Here is a 17517-nt window from a genome sequence, read left to right as displayed (position 1 = left end):
TAAAATGTGGATAATACAACTAAGGAATTTAATTTTTAATTTTATATAGTATTAATTAGCTTAAAAATTAAATTTACATAGCCACATGTGCTTAGTGGCTACCATATTGGAAAGAACATTAAAAAAAATCCTGCATAATCTAGATGCCTCAAAATATTTTTAATTCAATTAATATTTACTGAAGACCTTTTATATCCAAGGTGCCATGCTAAATATTGAACTGGTATAGTATAGACACATATACTAACTTTTAAGGTCTTTATTATAAGTACATACAAGCCAACATTAACTAATTCTAAAATTTTGATGATGCTTCTCATTGCACCAGAAAATAAGAGGAAAATTTGGAGGAGTCAAGGCTATTAGAAGCAGACAATAGTTAGCACTGATAAAAAAACTTATTAATATTGTGGAAGCAAAACAAAAAGTACAAACCAAAAAAAAAAAAAAAAAAAAACCAAGAAAGGGCAGTAGTCTTGGGCCATTATTCATAATGTAGTTCTTCAAATAATAAATGTAGTTCTTCAAAGTCCTTGAAGTTCCTCTGACATAAAAAAGACAGTACGGTATAATGTTTAATATGATATGTCAAGGGAAAAAAGCCTTTGAGTATACTCTACTTAAGAAGGAAAGACATTATTTAATTACTATATTTATAAAACATGAATCACAAGTAGTTAATATAACACAGATTTTGACCAAATTAATGACAGTGATGATAACATTGCATTTTATTTATATTTCAGTATCAGTTAAGGTTGTTTATGTCCCAAGTAAAAAATGCCTAATTCATCATATCTTTAATAGGAAAATAAAAAAACATTCTTTGGCTATTTTAACTAAAAAGCCCAATGAAAATGGAAAATAACTAATACAATATTAGTTTACATATCTAGAAACCTGATAATAAAAATGTAATGAAGTAGAGCATATAATTTTTGTCAAATATTTGAAGATTTTTCATGTAGAAAGGGAATAAAGAACTAAAATTTATTATTTTGATTGTTTCACAGATTATTCCTCTTAAGGGAAGAATTATATTTGCTTAGAAAATACCTTGACAAAACATGTTACTTGCTAGATAAAGGGGTAAGGGAGGTACTATGACCTGAATGTTTGTGTCCACCCAAATTCGAACATTTAAATATAACTCTCTGAGGTAATGGTATTAGGAGATGGAGCCTTTGGGAGGTGATTAGGTCAAGAAGACAGAGACCTTATGAATGGGATTAATGTACAAAGGACCCTAGAGTTCATTTGCCCCTTCAACCATGTGAGAAGAAATGAGAAAGTGCCGTGTATGAGGAAGTGGGTCCTCACCAGACATTGAATCTGCTGGCACCTTGATCTTGGACTTCCCAGCCTCCAAAATTGTGAGAGATAACTTTTTGTTGTTTATGAGCTATCAGTTTATGGTATTTTGTTGTAGCAACATAAACAGTCTAAGACAGAAAATTGATGCTGAGAAAGGGGGCTGCTACTGTAACAACTGCCAAAAAATGTGGAGGAAGCAGCTTTGGAATTGGGTAATGAGTATAGGCTGGAAGAGTTTCGAAATTCATGCTAGAAAATACCTATATTGCCATGAATGATTCTTTAAAAGTAATTTTGTTGAGTGCCCAAAAAGAAAAAAGGAGAGCTGTGGAGAAATCCTCATTCTTCTTGGGTAATACCTACATGGTTGTGAACAGAATGTTTATCAATATATGAATGGTATAGGCCATTATGATGAAGTCTCAGTTAGAAATGAGGAATATGTTATTTGGAACATGGAGGAAAGGCCATCCTTGCTATAAAGTGGCAAAGAGCTTGGCTGAATTATGTTTGTGTTCTAGTGTTTTGTGAAAGGAAGAACTTGTAGGAGATAAAATTGGATACATTGCTAAGGAAGTTTCTAAGAAAAGCGTTGAAGGTGTGTCTTGGCTTCAATGCTTATAGTAAAATGCTAGAAGACAGAAATGAATTAAAGATAGAATTGTTAATCAAAAGGGAAGGAGAACTTAAAGATATGGAAAATTCTCAGCCTATCCATATTGGAAAAAAATAAGAAAGGCTGTTTTGGAGAGAAAACTGAAGATATGGCCAAGTTTGATATGGAGATTAGTATAGATTGGCCATCTTAACAGAAGGTAGAAGCTATTCATCAAGGCAATAGGGAGATTAGTTAGCCATTTTAATGTAAAGTAGAATCTATTGTCCAAGACAATGAAAAAATTACCCCAAATGCATCTGGAGAACATTAGGGTTGCCCATACCATCATAGACCCAAAGTGCAAAGGCCTGGGGGGGGGGGGTAGAACAATTTCAAAGGAGAGGCTTCCACTGCCTGATGCTGATTTACATTATGGGCTCCATTTCTTGCCCTTTATTGCTGTGCTTCTTTGAAGCCCCAGGTGTGGCTACACTAGGCACCAGACAGGAAAGGTACGGTAAGAGCTGAGGCTTTGAAGGCATAGTGTCCGAGAAGGCAGAACAAAACAAGAACAGCAAGCTATCATGCTCTTGAATATGACTCAAAGAGGAGGGTAGAGAGGGCAAAAGATGAAAAAGATTATTCAACATGGTGAGAAACTTGGGAGACTATGGATAATGGTGCCAGTGGGAATCCCCAATAGGGGAGTGGCTAAGTGATTTCAAAGCAGGAATATCTAATATTCTCTTTTAATTATTTGAGTTGCTCAAATGTGGCCAAAACATAATCCTTCTCTCAACCTAACAATAATTTTCATCAAACCTTCGGAAAAATCTACTATCTATGCAAATAATTTGGATGAGTATTTTTCTCAGTGTGGGTTTGTTGGTTGGTTGGTTTTAAGAAAGAAATAGGAAACAGTGGTTACTCAAGGTAAACTGAGTTTTGGGTCTAACTAGGTAAGGAAAAGACAGGAGAGAACAGCCATGGGAGGTGAAATGCAAATGAGAATATAGACAAGGCAGAGAATCACAACAAGAGGTCAGTTTAAGGTAACAGACTGAATACAAATGCATCCCTCTCCTTCCTCTTACAATCCCATTGGGGCTCAGAAGAAATTAATAAGCAAAAGCAAAATTATACAGAACTGACAAAATAGGAATCCATTATCAGAGCTGAAATACATTTCTCAGAGACAGATGAGAACTAATTGATGGCAAAACAGCAGAGCAGAAAAATCCACAATTCCACTAGGGTAACAAAGGTATCATTCAAAATTAGTGTGATCACCCAGAACCTCTTAATGAATATTAAATTAAAGGTGCCAGAGGCTAGGGAAATACATGAGCTGTGGACAGTGTGGCAAGAAATGTTTGCAAGGGAAGGTAAGCTATCTAATCACCTTCACAGCAGCTGACTCTGATATGTGCCCTCAGGACAAGGCTGCCATTTGGTCTCAAGTGCAAACTTTCCATTAGAAGATTATGCAGGGGTGATAGAGGATGAGGACAGTATTGGAATTCAAACACTGGATATGCTCACAACCACTAGGAAGATGAGGAGTAATGATATCCAGGACTTCCACCTGTACCATGCGCTGAAGGCAAGTTCTTCTACCTCCTGCACAATCACTGAAGCCAGGGTTGCTACATTCAGGTTCTAGGTCTTTCTAAAGAATAGGTGTTTTGAAGTACAACCACAGAATTTGGGACATGCCTTTGTAATGGCAGTTATTGCATGTTATGGTAATTATTTACTTATACATGCAGCTTCCCCCAGAAGTTGATATCTATGAGGGGCAAAGTGTTATTTTCTATTTTCAAGTAAAATATAGTATATTATTTTACAATAGTATCTGTGTTAGTCTGTTTGGGCTGCCATAAGAAAATTAAAGTTATGTGCTCATGCGGCCTTTCCTCAGTCTGAGCACTTAGAGACTCTCTGATGTCTCTTTTTATAAGGACACTAATCCTTTTCATTTTGCACCCCACCCTTATCACCTTACTTCACATTAATTAGTTCCTTAGAGGCCCCATTATTATGTATTCTCTAATATGGAGGTTTTCTCTCTCTCTCTTTTTTTTTTTTTTTTTTTTTTTTTGTCCTTTTTGAGACCGGCTGCACCGCGCTCAGCCAGTGAGCGCTGTGAGCGCACCGGTCATCCCTATATAGGACCCGAACCAGCAGAGGGAGCGCTGCAGCGCTCCCAGCGCCGCACTCTCCCGAGTGCGCCACAGGCTCAGCCCTGGAGGCTTTCTCTCTAAGTCTCCTCTTTCCTTTCTGAGCTCTCACAATAACCATCTACCAACAGTCCCTTCACAGCAATGAAGGATTTTTTTTTAGTATATTCCTCAAAACTCTTTCAAACTCTACCTATTGCCCAGTTCCAAAGCCACTTGCACATTTTTAGATATTTGCCATAGCAGCACTCCACTTCTTGGTATTAAATCTCTATTAGTTTGCTCAGACTACTGTTTTAGTCCATTTTGTGCTGCTATAACGGAAATACCTGAGACTGGGTAATTTATAAAGAATGGAGGTTTATTTGGCTTACAATTCTGGGACAGCTGCATCTGGCATGGGCTTCAGGCTGCTTCTACTCATGGTGGAAAAGCAGCAAGCAGCTGGTGGGTACAAGCAGATCACATGGCGACAGGAAGCAAGAGAGAGAGAGAGAAGGTGCCAGGGTCTTTTCAAGCAACGAGCTCTCGGGGGAACTAATAGAGCGAGAACTCACTCATTATCCACCCTCCCCCAGGCAGAGCATGAATCCATTCAGGAGGGATCTGCCCCCATGACTCAATCAGTTTCCAACACTGCCACATTGGAGATCAAATTTCCACATGAGTTTTGGAGGGGACAACACATCCAAACTCCATCAACTACCATAACAAAATACCATAAGCTGGGTGACTCAAATTTAAAAAAAATAAAAAAATTCTTACAGTTCTGAGACTGGAAGTTCAAGATTAGGGTGGGTTCCAGCAGGGTTAGATTCTTATGAGGGCTCTCTTCTTTGCTTGCAGAAGTCACCTTTTATATGTGTGCCCATATGGCTTTTCCATAGTGTGTGAGCATAGGGGAGAGAGAGAAAAAGACTCTCCCTTGTGTTTCTCCTCATGAGGACACTAAACCTATCAGATCAGGGCTCCAACCTTATGACCTCATTAAACCTTCAGTACTTCCTTGGAAACATCATCTCCAAATACAGCGACACTGAAGGTTACAGCTTTACCATATGAATTTGGAGGGAAACACAAACATTCAGTTCATAACACTCACACATAAAAGGTGAGCAAAAAATGTTTGTTAATGAAGTGAACAATTAATAAAAGGTTGAGAAAATTTTCTTTAAAATGTTTGTATATATATTTGGCCTCATTCTTAAATTAATACTCTTCAAAATGCTCCCATTTAGTGTTATTTTTAACCACATGCATCACAAAAATACTTCATTTGTTAACAGGACGCATTTGTGTGAAAGAATGTTATATACTTACGTTTCTTTTGGAATTGTAAATGGAGTCATTCTGTAATTCAAAAATGGACTTGAAATCTCAAGAAACTGGTCAGGCTTCTTTATTATTAAATCTATGAAGTAGGAGATGGGAAGCGTGATGTACATTTTTAAAAATCTTTCAGAGTTGCATGAGAACTTGACATGTAATATAGTACTGATTAGATTAACTATTTACCCAGCAAATTTCAAAGGAGTTAAATAGGAATGTACAAAGATACATAAGGTTTCCCATTGAAATTGTTTATAGACCTTGTCAATATTAGATATCTTTTTTCTGCTTCTTAGTTGCTTTCCAAATTACAATGTGAAAAGTGAACCAATTGCATCTCAAGGGAGAAAGTTAACAATGTCTAACGGAGTTATTGCTTAGCATTTGCTGCTATTTCAAGTACAGAAATTACTTTCTTTAAAAGTCTTTTAGCAAAAAAATGTGTTCCCTTAGTTAACCTCTACCACACAATGGCTGAGGACATGAAGAGGAAATGTGAACTAATACACAGAGATAGTAGTGAAAGAACAGAATATATAACAAAGTAAAGGTCACGAGTAGAAAAGAAAGCAGCAGGCCAATAGCGGATTTGTGGATACTCCTAAAGGAATCTGAAGCTGATCTAGAGGTAAGAAATTCTCAACAGATAAGAGACACAGCACATACATTACCAGGGTGAACACTGAAAGAAACATTAGGGGTGATTATTAGGGAAAAAAGGGAGGCTATGACATGGTATACATAAATTTTCTCTGATTGTTCTATGCTATTCTCCTCCCCATTTCCTGTTAATTTTTACTTTAAATGCTCAACCCAATAGAGAAGAAAGGCAATTGTGTCATGAGCCTCTAGGTGGGATACCACCATTAAGGAATTTCACCAATAGATTTTCATCCCCAGTTTACAAAAAAAGTAGTTAAATAGATTTACACCAACAATCGAAACAAAATTAGAAGATAGCTCAATACTATTCCTCTCATTACTTGATACTCTGAATTAGCAACTGTTTTAAGTGGCTCAATGCATTTAACTAAAATAGAGAATTTAAAAGTAAAAAATTTTCTTTCAAGTGTCATTTGGATGATGATCTTTGGTTCAGGAAAGACAATAAAGGACAGGGAGGGAGGGAGGGAGGGAGGGAGGGAGTGGTCATCCACAGCACTCGCAAGGTTCCTGGTATCTGAATCGGGGAAGCCCCAGTGTTCCTGTGCTGCAGTGCCACCAGGTCTCAGGCAGTCCTGCAGACATGACCCAGCAAAGCTGGCCACAAGTGGGGGATGCTTGTGGACATGCAGTGCACTTGAGGAGTGGGGTCAAGGTCAAGTGCAGGGGTGGAAACCGGAGGCTGAAGGAGGGTGGCAGGGGGAGGCCTCCAGGCCAGAACCCAGGCCCACCAGGCCAGCCTCCCTCCTCTGGGCCCCCCAAAGTCTCCCCCATGCGCAGAGAGCAGCACCACGGACTCCCCCTGCACAGGGACAAACTCTATGTCTGGTTCTCACCTTCATCAAAGATGAATAAAGAGAAAAATTAATGTTTTCATGAGAGGAAAAAGACAAAACAAGAAATATGGGATAGCACCCAGAAAACAGAGAGAAAACCCATATCTCTCATCATAAGATCCAGAAGAAGATCTCAGAAATTATGTGCTGTCCTCTATGGAGTGCCAGAAGACAAGCCTCTATGATCCATTAAAAACAGAACAGATTAAGAGGAAGTCAATAGAATGACATGAAAAGGAAGAGGGAGGAGATAAAGTTATACAAGAAAGCAGGAGCATGATCCCACATTCAGTTGCACACTGGAGGAGCTGAGAGGCAGGCCTGATTCACAAGAGGAGAATCAAGGACTGATGCCAATTGGGGCGCTGTGCTGTTCGCCTGGGTGCCCTCAGATCTCTCCCCGCTTTCCACTCTGTCTCCTGGCGGGCTGGGGCGAGGGGTTGGCCCCTATCAAGCTGAATCGGGGTCCCATACCTGCTGGCTTCTGGCTGGGTCCAGCCAATGGAGACACCAGGGAACTTGCAGCGTGAAGGCAAAAGCAGCCAGTGTATTTCCCCTCCTCTTCCTCTGCCTTGTGTCACTTCTGCAGCAGCACCTGCATCTCCTCCGTGACCACAACACCCAGCAGCCGGCTCCTCCCTTCACCGACCCAGCCCCCACCGGGCAGCCCCCGACTTGACTCTGGTTCCAGTCTCCACGGGATGGCCCTGGTCTCCGGACTCTTCACACCACCTCCTCCCCTTGTCCCACCAGCTCCAGGGGTAAAAACAGCTTTCTGCTTGGCTGATCTCTGGGCTACCTTGTCTTCACTTTGCTGGCTTCTCAGCAGTTCGATTTCCTATATAATCAACTCCCATGTTACATTGTCTCTGATTGAAATACCTGGAGTGGTTTTTTTTTGCCTCAGACTCTGACTGATACAGATTTTTTTTTTTTTTTTTCCATTTTTCTGGAGCCCCATTTTCTTATCTACAAAATGAGAGATTAGAACTAGAAGACACTTTTCAGTTCTAAAAGCTTAAGACTCTATGAGATTACAAAAACCTTAGCATATCAGTTTAGGTTCAAAATTATCAGCCAATTTTTTAAAGGTTAAAGTTTTAACATTATTGCTTAAGATGTAACGTGCTTTTGCTGTCGTTGCTCTTTTAAAATTCTAGCTACTTCTACCTAGTGTTCAAAAAATCCACTGTCCTAAGTGTGTTCAGGTCAATAAGGTGGTAAGAGGTTGCCTTATCTACAGATTATGCCCTCACCCTCTACCAGTGAGTTCCCCCACAGGAAATCCCCGTGATTACTCATGACAATGGATGCATTCACAGAAGTGCAGGGGATAGAGGCTGTTCTGTGTCCTGTCAAACTGAGTATTGCCCAGGCAAATACTTCCCATATTCCAACTTTCACATCTCCTGAAGCCATTCTGCTTTGGAATAATTGAAAATAACATTTAAGCAGAACTTCAGTTACTGATGACTGAAATATGCCATAAGAAATTGAAAAAAAAATATGCGAAAGTTAAAGTGATATATACTATTTTTGGTTTCCTTTAATAATGTAGCCAAATTCTGACTTTTACACCTTACTTTAACATTTACAGTAAAATAAAATAAAATATTGACTACACTAAAGTCACTTTTGTCAGTAACTATTTTTCTTCCTAGTGATTTGGCATCATTGATTTCTATGCAATAATAACAATTGAGGTGGTAAATTTTTAAAAGTCATTTAAATTAGGACCAGAAACCCACCTATCAGCCTATTTCACATTTTTGCTTCAACTGGCAACTGCATTGCTCTCATGATTCTACTTCTATACTCAGTCTATACCTACAGCTCAATCTGTACTTCTCTGTAGCACAAAATAGGTGGCACTACCTGTGAGATAGGACAGTTTTTCCTGAGTTCCCAGAAATCATTGCAAGGAGTTAATCAGTGCACAGTGAGTCCAGCAGAGCCATTAAAAGCGTCATAAGTATTCAAAATAAAAAGTCATTCAACAGTTTTAAAAAGTGACCTAATTAAGTAAAGGAAACCATCATTTTATCCTTTTTGTAGATTTTAGCAATTCACTAAAAAACATGCAGAAACTTCTGGAATTACATATTAGAATGGCTTTAAAAGACTTTTTCATAGATGATCTCAAGTCTAAATCCTTTTTCTACAAGTTTAACCTAACTTTAACTTCAAGTTTTAGAAGTTTCCAGGAGTCAAGTCAACATTTGAAAGTAATCTATTCAATGAAAACTTATGGGAAAATTTGAGGTTATTCAATAACACAATTCCTCTGCATAATATTTTTTAAAGGGGCATTAGTGTAAAAGTTAACATTTAAATAATATCCAAAATAGAAGTCAAACTCAAAGTAATATTTATAAGTGGAATAAGTTCCAGAGATTTTACCAGTCATAATTTCTAGTCTACATATGTTAATTTCTCCTTATGTTTGCAACGAACATTTTAGTCTAAAAAGACTTTCTTTTTTGAACTATAGATCATTATAAAATAAAACAATTTAAAGCATTTTGAACCAGAGATTTTACCAGTCATAATTTCTAGTCTACATATGTTAATTTCTCCTTATGTTTGCAACCAACATTTTAGTCTAAAAAGACTTTCTTTTTTGAACTATAGATCATTATAAAATAAAACAATTTAAAGCATTTTGAACATGTAAAGTACTTGTCCAAATAACAAAGTATTGTATTAACATCTATTTATACGTTGAATAATCTGCCAAAGTACTAATTCTACTTAAGCATCAGAAATTTACATAAGACAATTCCCCATATTATTTTCAGCATACTATGCAATACTTCTGATTATGTAAAGTAATTCTATTCATAATAGTTATAGTTTGATGCTAAGAAACTTTGTTGAAGGATCTCAAAGTTCCTTGAGTAAGAATTAGGGGCAGAGAAGGATTTAGAATAGTGCCTGAAACATTGAGTAGGTACTCAATACATGTTTGTTGAATAATTCATGTGTAAGACTTAAATTAGAAGTTTCCTTTCCTAAGACCCCCTTCACTCTTTTCGCCCCGTTCCATTTAAACATTCTAAAATAAGCAAGAGTGCGGATTTGGGCAGGTGGGGGAGGCTTTTTTAAAACTTCCAGATCACCCATCTAAATTAAACTAAAACCATTTAGAATACCTAGGAGAAGGAAGCTGTTGGATATTGCAAGGTAATTTATAAGATCTTGCTCCTTCTCAAGTTTTGTTCTTGATTTTCTTGTATTCTTCACCACTTCTTTAAACAAATGTGTCAACTTTATTTTATTTGTTGATCTCATTGTCTTTGGGGCTATAACTTTTAGCAATGTAATCCATTTAACACAATTTCATTAAGACAGAATTTTTTTCTACAGGTTTATCGTTAAAACTTTATATCCCTATTATATTCTGATACAGTATTCATTTACAAAATGAATTTAACGAATGTTAAATCTCGATCACCATGAAGACAGCTAACCTAAAAAAAGCAGCAGGCAAGATAGTGAGACCATGACACTCCACAAAGCATGACTGGTGTTCTTTAATAGTCAAAGGAGTTAGAGTCTTTATTTTCTAGAATATATGAGGTTACAACTATGCCAGTGGCATGTAAAGAGGTTTAAAAAAAAAATCAGGGATGAGTGGCCAGCCCTAATTTCAACAAGAAGCTCAATCTGGTAGAGGCTTTGGAAGCACACTTGGATTGCTGAATGTTACTGATTTTAAGATTCGGTCTAAACTGCTGTTTCTCCTATTTGATCATGACTAACGCAATTGAATTTTGGATTAAAAATAGAGAAACTGCCACTATCCCTATATTTATGATGGCACCTTATGTCCTATTGTCTTTACAATGTTACCACTGTTATATGGTAGATTTTTGTAGGAAGAAATGGTTTCTATCTAAAAAAGAGGAGGATAAGGAAGGAAAAAAGAAGAAAAAGAAGAAGAGTAAAAATAACAATTATGCCCCTAGGCATAATCTAAAAGGCACAAGTAAAGCACATAGTAAAGTATAATAATCATCCAATTAGAATATTTACATTTCAAGCTAATTTTCATTCAGTCTAAAACTCAGCTCTTTCTAACTATCCAAATGAATATTTGTATGTAACTATATCACTCACTGCACCATCTAGTCTTATAATTTAACGTAGAGACTGCAAGACATACGGAATCCAAGCAATAAAGTGCTAGATGTCTAAAGTCCCACACAGGTTTAGCATCTGATAACCCCTAAAGGCAATAGAACATTTGTCTAAATAGATTGTATAGTAATCTAATGGACTTTACCATAATAAGGGAAGGAGAAAAATTGTTTTTCTAAGAACAAAAGATAATTTTAAAAAATTATGGAAATGCATAAATACTATGCAGCCATTAAACATTATATTGACAAAACTTAACAGCATGAGAAAATAATAATAACATATTGTTAAATGAAAAGCTGGCTTCCAAACACATCATAAAGTACAATTCCACTTTGTAGAAAAAGTACACACATGCATAGAATACATGCATAGAAAAAAAATTGAAGGATATAGGCCAAAATTTTAACACTGCCTATGCCTAGGCATTTATACTAAGAATATTTTAATTGTATTCCCTTTGATTACATTTTCTATAATTTATTAAATGTATAAGAAAAACAATTAGCATTTATTTTGCATTATTTTATAATACAAGGAAGGTCATAGTGGTGGTTCTCCAGCCTCAGTGTGAATTCATTTAAATCATCTTATGTTAAGAAAACAGGTGTGATCTATTTATAGGAAGGTCATTAATTATTATCCAGAAATAATTTACATAATTTTCATTTAACAGTGTAAATTCTATATCTTTTCTTTTGTATATAATAAAAGGATCTATAAAAATAAAATGTGGTTATATGTATTTTTTTCTTTTTTATAATTAGATAGAATGATTGCAATCATCTAAGATAATATTGAGTGCAAGGAAACTGAAATCCAGGTATAGAACTTTAATTAAATTCTGATGTACCTTCTACCACAGAAGTAATCATAATCACACACACACACACACACACACACACACACACACAAACACACACACCCCATAAATGATATTATGTTTCCTGGTCTTTAATGCTTACCATCTTCGCTAATGAAAAGATCTTGTTTTCAAACAAATAGAGAGGTGTAAAGGTAGCATATACAACCATATGAGGGGACTGTATTGCTGAAGAACCTGTAAGACAAACATATTGTGTCATAAAAATTCTAGTCACAATGAGTTTGCCAATTAATCATCCCAGATTGTTCAAATTCCTTAAGGAACATATTTTTGATGGTGAAAAATAAGTAAATGGCTCAAAATGAATTTAACAAATGTTAAATCTCAAATATACATCTATTTTATAGACTATCTCATTAGTTTTAAGTTCATAATAGTACTAATTACTAATAGTTTAATTACTGAAGACATTATTTTACCTCAGTGCAAAAAAGTTATAATATAAACATACTCTAGTTATTAGTCAATGTAGCATAGAATGGTCCACAAATAACCACATACAAGGGGAATGATTTTTAATTTGTGGCATTTCTTAGCTTTCATGGTGCTGTAGATTGGATGCCCCCCAACCTCATTGAGGCTTAATCCCTACTGTTAACTGTTGAGGGTTGAAAGGGGGTGGGCCTTGAAGAGGTGATGAGATTACAGGACAAGGCTATAGTGAATGAATTAATAATGGTGGATAGGGATGCGGTTCTGAGGGCTTTAAAAGGAGACCATGAAGAGTCTGTCCCTCTCTCTGCTCTGCCATTTCCTGCCACATGAGACCTCTGGGTCACTCTTACCACCAGCAAGACCCTCATTAGATGTGTTCTCCGGGCTTTGGACTTCTCAGCCTCTGAAACTGTAAGCAATAAATTTTGTTTTCTTTATAAATTACCCAGTTCCAAGTATTTTGTTATAAGGAACAGAAACGGACTAATACATATAGATAGAATCAGTATTCTTTTAAACTTAAAGAAAGTCTAGGTGTTTCTATGTTATTTCAGAAATAAAGAAAGAAATAAAGTGAATCCTTTCATAAAGATGGAAAACATGAGTAATTTAGTTTGAAACGTTTAATGCTGGTAGAATTTGCTTTTGAGCATCACTTGTTTGTTCACGTTTTTCTTAACATCCCTGAAATTACTATATTTAATTCAGAATTCTTTTGTTCTGTAAACATTGTAAACAAATCAATAGAAGTCAATTTATTTTGGTCTTTATATTTTTAATTAGAAATTTTTTTATTCCTTTACAAACTCACATACTTATATTTAACCATATTAGATATGTTTACAAAAGAAGAATACCTTACGGTCACAAAATTTAAATTACATAAAACCCAGTATTACTCTAGAATGCATATGTGAGATATATCAAACTTATAGAAACATATTTCTATATTTAAATATTGAACTTTGTACATTTCTCACAGGCCTTGCCAACACATATGTATCACTTTTTTCCTACACTACTTATCTGCTTCTCTTATTTACCTACACTGCATGTGTTTGACAATGTTAGTTATGTTATGTCTATGTATGCTGTCTCCCCAAGTAACTTTTAAGATATGCGTATACAGAGTCTGAGTTAATAATTTGGTTTATTCCTCAAAGTACCTTGCATGAAATAGTAGTACGTTTTTAAATCTCAGACTAATGATCTCAGGTTCGAAGATGCAACAAGCTAATTATTCCTCTTAAGAATGAATGTGAACAGAAATACTTTGCATATGCTCTATAATCAGATAAAGCCATCTGCTATGCCCACATTGCACCATAGTGGCCCTAGTCAGCAGTGATCAGCAAATTACAGTCCACTTTGCTTACTCATCCATCTAATCAAAGCCCTTCAGTAAGTCCTCTAGTCAAAAGAATGATTCATAAATGTCTTTAGGATAGAAAGAGGAAAGAGAGGAGGATGTTCTGATAGTGGTGACTGATAAATATCGATGTGGATAAAATTTTAAAAATTATTTTTTCATTTATCTGAGGAACATTCTGCTCAAGAAAGGGGAAGAAATTAAAGGCTTTTTCCAGGTACTTTCCAGGTTCAAGATTAACCCATTGGCCTTCTACACCTTAGGAATTTATAAAAGGTGAGAGATGGCAAATAGAAGGGTGAGGATCTCCCTTTGAGCAGGGCTACTCAGAAGCATTAATCAGTCTTTGCAAAAATTGATCTGAGTTTTACATGTTAAACATGCACCACTGCTTCTCCCAGTACTATTAGTCCTTTGATTTCAGGCAAGTGAAAACATAAGGAAACGAATAGTAATCATTTTAAACATCTGTAGACAACAAAACTGAAAATATAGTAAGTAGAAAAATTAAGCAGATGATTGTGATACCTTGAGCAGCCTGGGATTGACTGTCTAGATCTAAGTTTTGGGCTTCACATGAGGGTACTGAATTAAAATGCTAACATTTTCTAGTGAGGCAAATAACAGAGTGGATTGGATTTGAATGATTTGTATTACCTGCAAATAAATATGATGTGTTTAGATGATCAATCTTTTATGTTAAAGAATCATTAACATGTGGCTTGAAATCTACCATTAAGAACTCCTTTTACAGGCCCATAAGTGGAAGATTAGAAGGAATGACAGTAACAAAGTCTTAGATGACAGTAGATTGACAATATGGATTTAGTGGTAAAGACATAAGATTCATGCAACATAAAAGGCACTTGATCATTTCTGTTAGGAAAAAAACAAAAACAAAAACAATGAATGAATGGCTTAAAGTAGTATTTCCTAAACAAGCTTTCTCATTTTTTTTGAAACATGGATAGACAGAGAGATAGAGAGATCTGGTGTCTCTTCCTTTTTTATATCAGGACATCAGCCCTTATCAGATAGGATTCTACCCTTAAAAACCTTAACTACCTCTCTAAAGGGATTATCTCCAAATACAGTCTCATTGGGGGCAAGGGCTTCAATATCTGAATTTGGAAGAGACACATTTCTATCCATAACATTCCACCCTTTGACCCCGCAAACTTTCGTGTCCTTCTCACATGTAAAATACCCCATCCCAAGAACTCCAAGAGCCTTAATCCATTTCAGCGTCAACTGTAAGTCTGATCTAAATATTACTGAAACCAGGTATGGGTAAAACTTAAGGTATGATTTTACCTGAAGCAAAATTCCTCTCCAGCTATAAACCTGTGACACCAAACAAGTTCTGTGCTTCCAAAATACAATGATGAGACAAGCATAGGATAGGCATTCCCATTCCAAAAGGGAAAAATAGTAAAGGATGAAAGGGTGATGAATCTCCAAGTAAATCCAAAGCTTAGCAGGGAAAATTTCATTAAATCTTAAGGCTTGAGAATATTCTTTGGTTAAATTCTTTGCCTTCTAAGTTCAGTGGCAATAGTATCACTCATATAGCCTTAGGTGGTCGTCTCACCCCCTTGTCTCTGTATGGAGGCCTCGCCCAGTAACTCTTTGCAATGATGCCACCCATGAGGCTGTTGGGGGTGGGGGCATGTGGCTCCTTACAGGGTAACCTTGCTTGCTGAAACCAAGAAGGTGGGCTCACCCTCTGAAACTGAGGAGGAAATAGCCTTGCCCCCTGGGCCTCTGGTGGGAGTGGCAGCCTTGATTATCTTTGAATCACCTTTGGGTTCATGATTCCCTTTTCTTCAATGATAATGCATGTTTATGTTCAAAGCTAAATAACTCTACTGTCCCATCCTGCAGAATCCCAGAAGTCTAACAGCTTCTCCTCTTTTCATCCTGTTTTCTCTTTCTCCTTAGTTCAAACTGGCAGTGTGTTTGCTGGTATAATCCCTTTTCTATTCCTTGTTTCTGAAGAGATGACTGGTTAAACTCCATGGGGCATCTCCTTATGAAGAGATTGTCCAGCCACATCCTTGATGTTCTTTCCAGAACAAGCTTTCTAATATTTTATAATATAGATAGAGTTAGAATTTTCTGGATCTTCAAGTTCTTGTTCCTTTTTGCTTAACAACTCCTTCGATTTATTTCTTTTCCCCATTTTTGATATAAGTAGTAAGGAGAGGCTAGGCCTCACCTTCAACACTGGAAAACATGGAAAGAAATATGATATGAAATAGGGATTTTTAAGCTAAGTCTTATACATCTTATAAACGGAATTCAGGGGACCAGGAGCTCCCTGAAATATCACATAAAAATATCACATAAGTGTCTTAGTCTGGTTTGTGCTGTCATACAGAGTACCCGAGACTGGGTAATTTATTAAGAACAGAAATTTATTTCCTCACATTTTTGGAGGCTGGAAAGTCCAAGATCAAGGTGCCAGCATCTGGTCAGGGCCTTTTTGCTGCATCATCCCATAGTAGAATGTGGAAGGGTAAATGGAGGGAAAGAGAGAGAGAAAGAAGGGGTCCCTTTTATAATGAACCCACTCCTGTGATAATGAATCCACTCCTGCAACAATGTCATTAATTAATCCATTCACTCTACCCTCATGGCCAAGCACCTCTGATTAGGACCAAACTCCCAACACTGTTGCATTGGGGATCAAGTATCCAACACATGAATTATTTTTCATTCATTTCATGGGTTTCCTATTCAATGGCATCTGATGCTTGAGAATTATTGTATTACTATAATGGTGTCATATTTTCTTTTTTTTCATAGTGTTAGTATCTCTAAATTAATGTCCAGTCATCTGGTATGGTAGAGCAGTCGCTTCTTCTATTACTCTGGAGTGGACTTTGAGGACAAAAACTTTCTCCAGTAGATGTGTTTTATATTGACTGTTGAGTAGGGTGTTTTAGTTTTGATTCCAGGTAGACACAGTAGTGTGATCTCAGAGTGGGTGCTTCAGTTATATTCAGTGTTGGAGTTGAATGTGAGTGCTTCTGTGGCTTAGGCAGTGGGGCACTTAGTGATTTCTTGCTGAGGTTAGTGACACTGTGTTGGGTCATCAAGGACATGGGGGAGCTCTCGAGTTACTGATAGAAGCACCAGGGTTCCCTGCCACTCTTTTGGTAGGGTAGGTAACCCTGAGTGGGCTTGTTGGCACCCTGGCCAGTGTCCTGTGCCCCTGATGGGTGCACTGGGATATACTAGAGCTTTTCAGATTGAATGGGTGATGCTGGGCAGTTTCTCTTTCCTCTTTCCTACAGGTAGAGGTTCCTCCTTTCTTCCCCCAGTTGGGGAATGGGTTGGTGGTGGTTGGGAATTTTCTTCCTTACTCTACTTTGTGTATCCTGGGTTTCTGCACTCTCCAGAGGTTCTTCATGTGTGTCTCCCAGATCAAGGTTGTTATGTGGGCTGTGCATGTACCTCCCACCCCCAGGTGCACTACTTGAGGGCAGCCAGATTCCCCCATGAGCTGGGCACTGGGTTGCAGGTCTGTGCTTGCTCACCTCTTTCCCTGGGCTCCACTCATGACTCTCCTTGTGTCAATGCAGTCAAGTGATCAGTAGGCTGCCTGTGCTGGGCCCATTTTTAGGAGCAAACATTATCTGTGAGCCACATGGTGCCTATGGGTGGAGGATGAAGATGGCGCCCACGGGAAGTAGGGGAGGCGTAACCCAAGATAGCTCCAAAAGGTTTTTATTGGTCCTCCAATATTTCCGCACTCGTGAACT

The 17517-nt window shown here is 37.2% G+C and overlaps 1 protein-coding gene across 1 annotated transcript in view; it reads right to left on the bottom strand.

Moving 5' to 3' along the window:
• Nucleotides 1–17517, bottom strand: part of ADGB (androglobin) — a gene marked incomplete at its 3' end in the record, with an annotated part of 133531 nt that overhangs the window by 56335 nt on the left and 59679 nt on the right. The window contains exons 9-11 of the mRNA XM_008586395.1: nt 12026–12120; nt 7516–7758; nt 5413–5567 (exon numbers count right to left, since the gene is read on the bottom strand). Of these exons, the coding sequence (XP_008584617.1) occupies nt 5413–5567; nt 7516–7758; nt 12026–12120 (493 nt within the window). The remainder of the gene's footprint in view (nt 1–5412; nt 5568–7515; nt 7759–12025; nt 12121–17517) is intronic.

Source organism: Galeopterus variegatus, unplaced genomic scaffold (genome assembly GCF_000696425.1).
Source record: "Galeopterus variegatus unplaced genomic scaffold, G_variegatus-3.0.2 Scaffold3972, whole genome shotgun sequence".
NCBI classification, from domain to species: Eukaryota; Metazoa; Chordata; class Mammalia; order Dermoptera; family Cynocephalidae; genus Galeopterus; species Galeopterus variegatus.
Note: the sequence above shows the minus strand (reverse complement) of the source record. Positions and strands in the feature narration are given on the sequence as shown.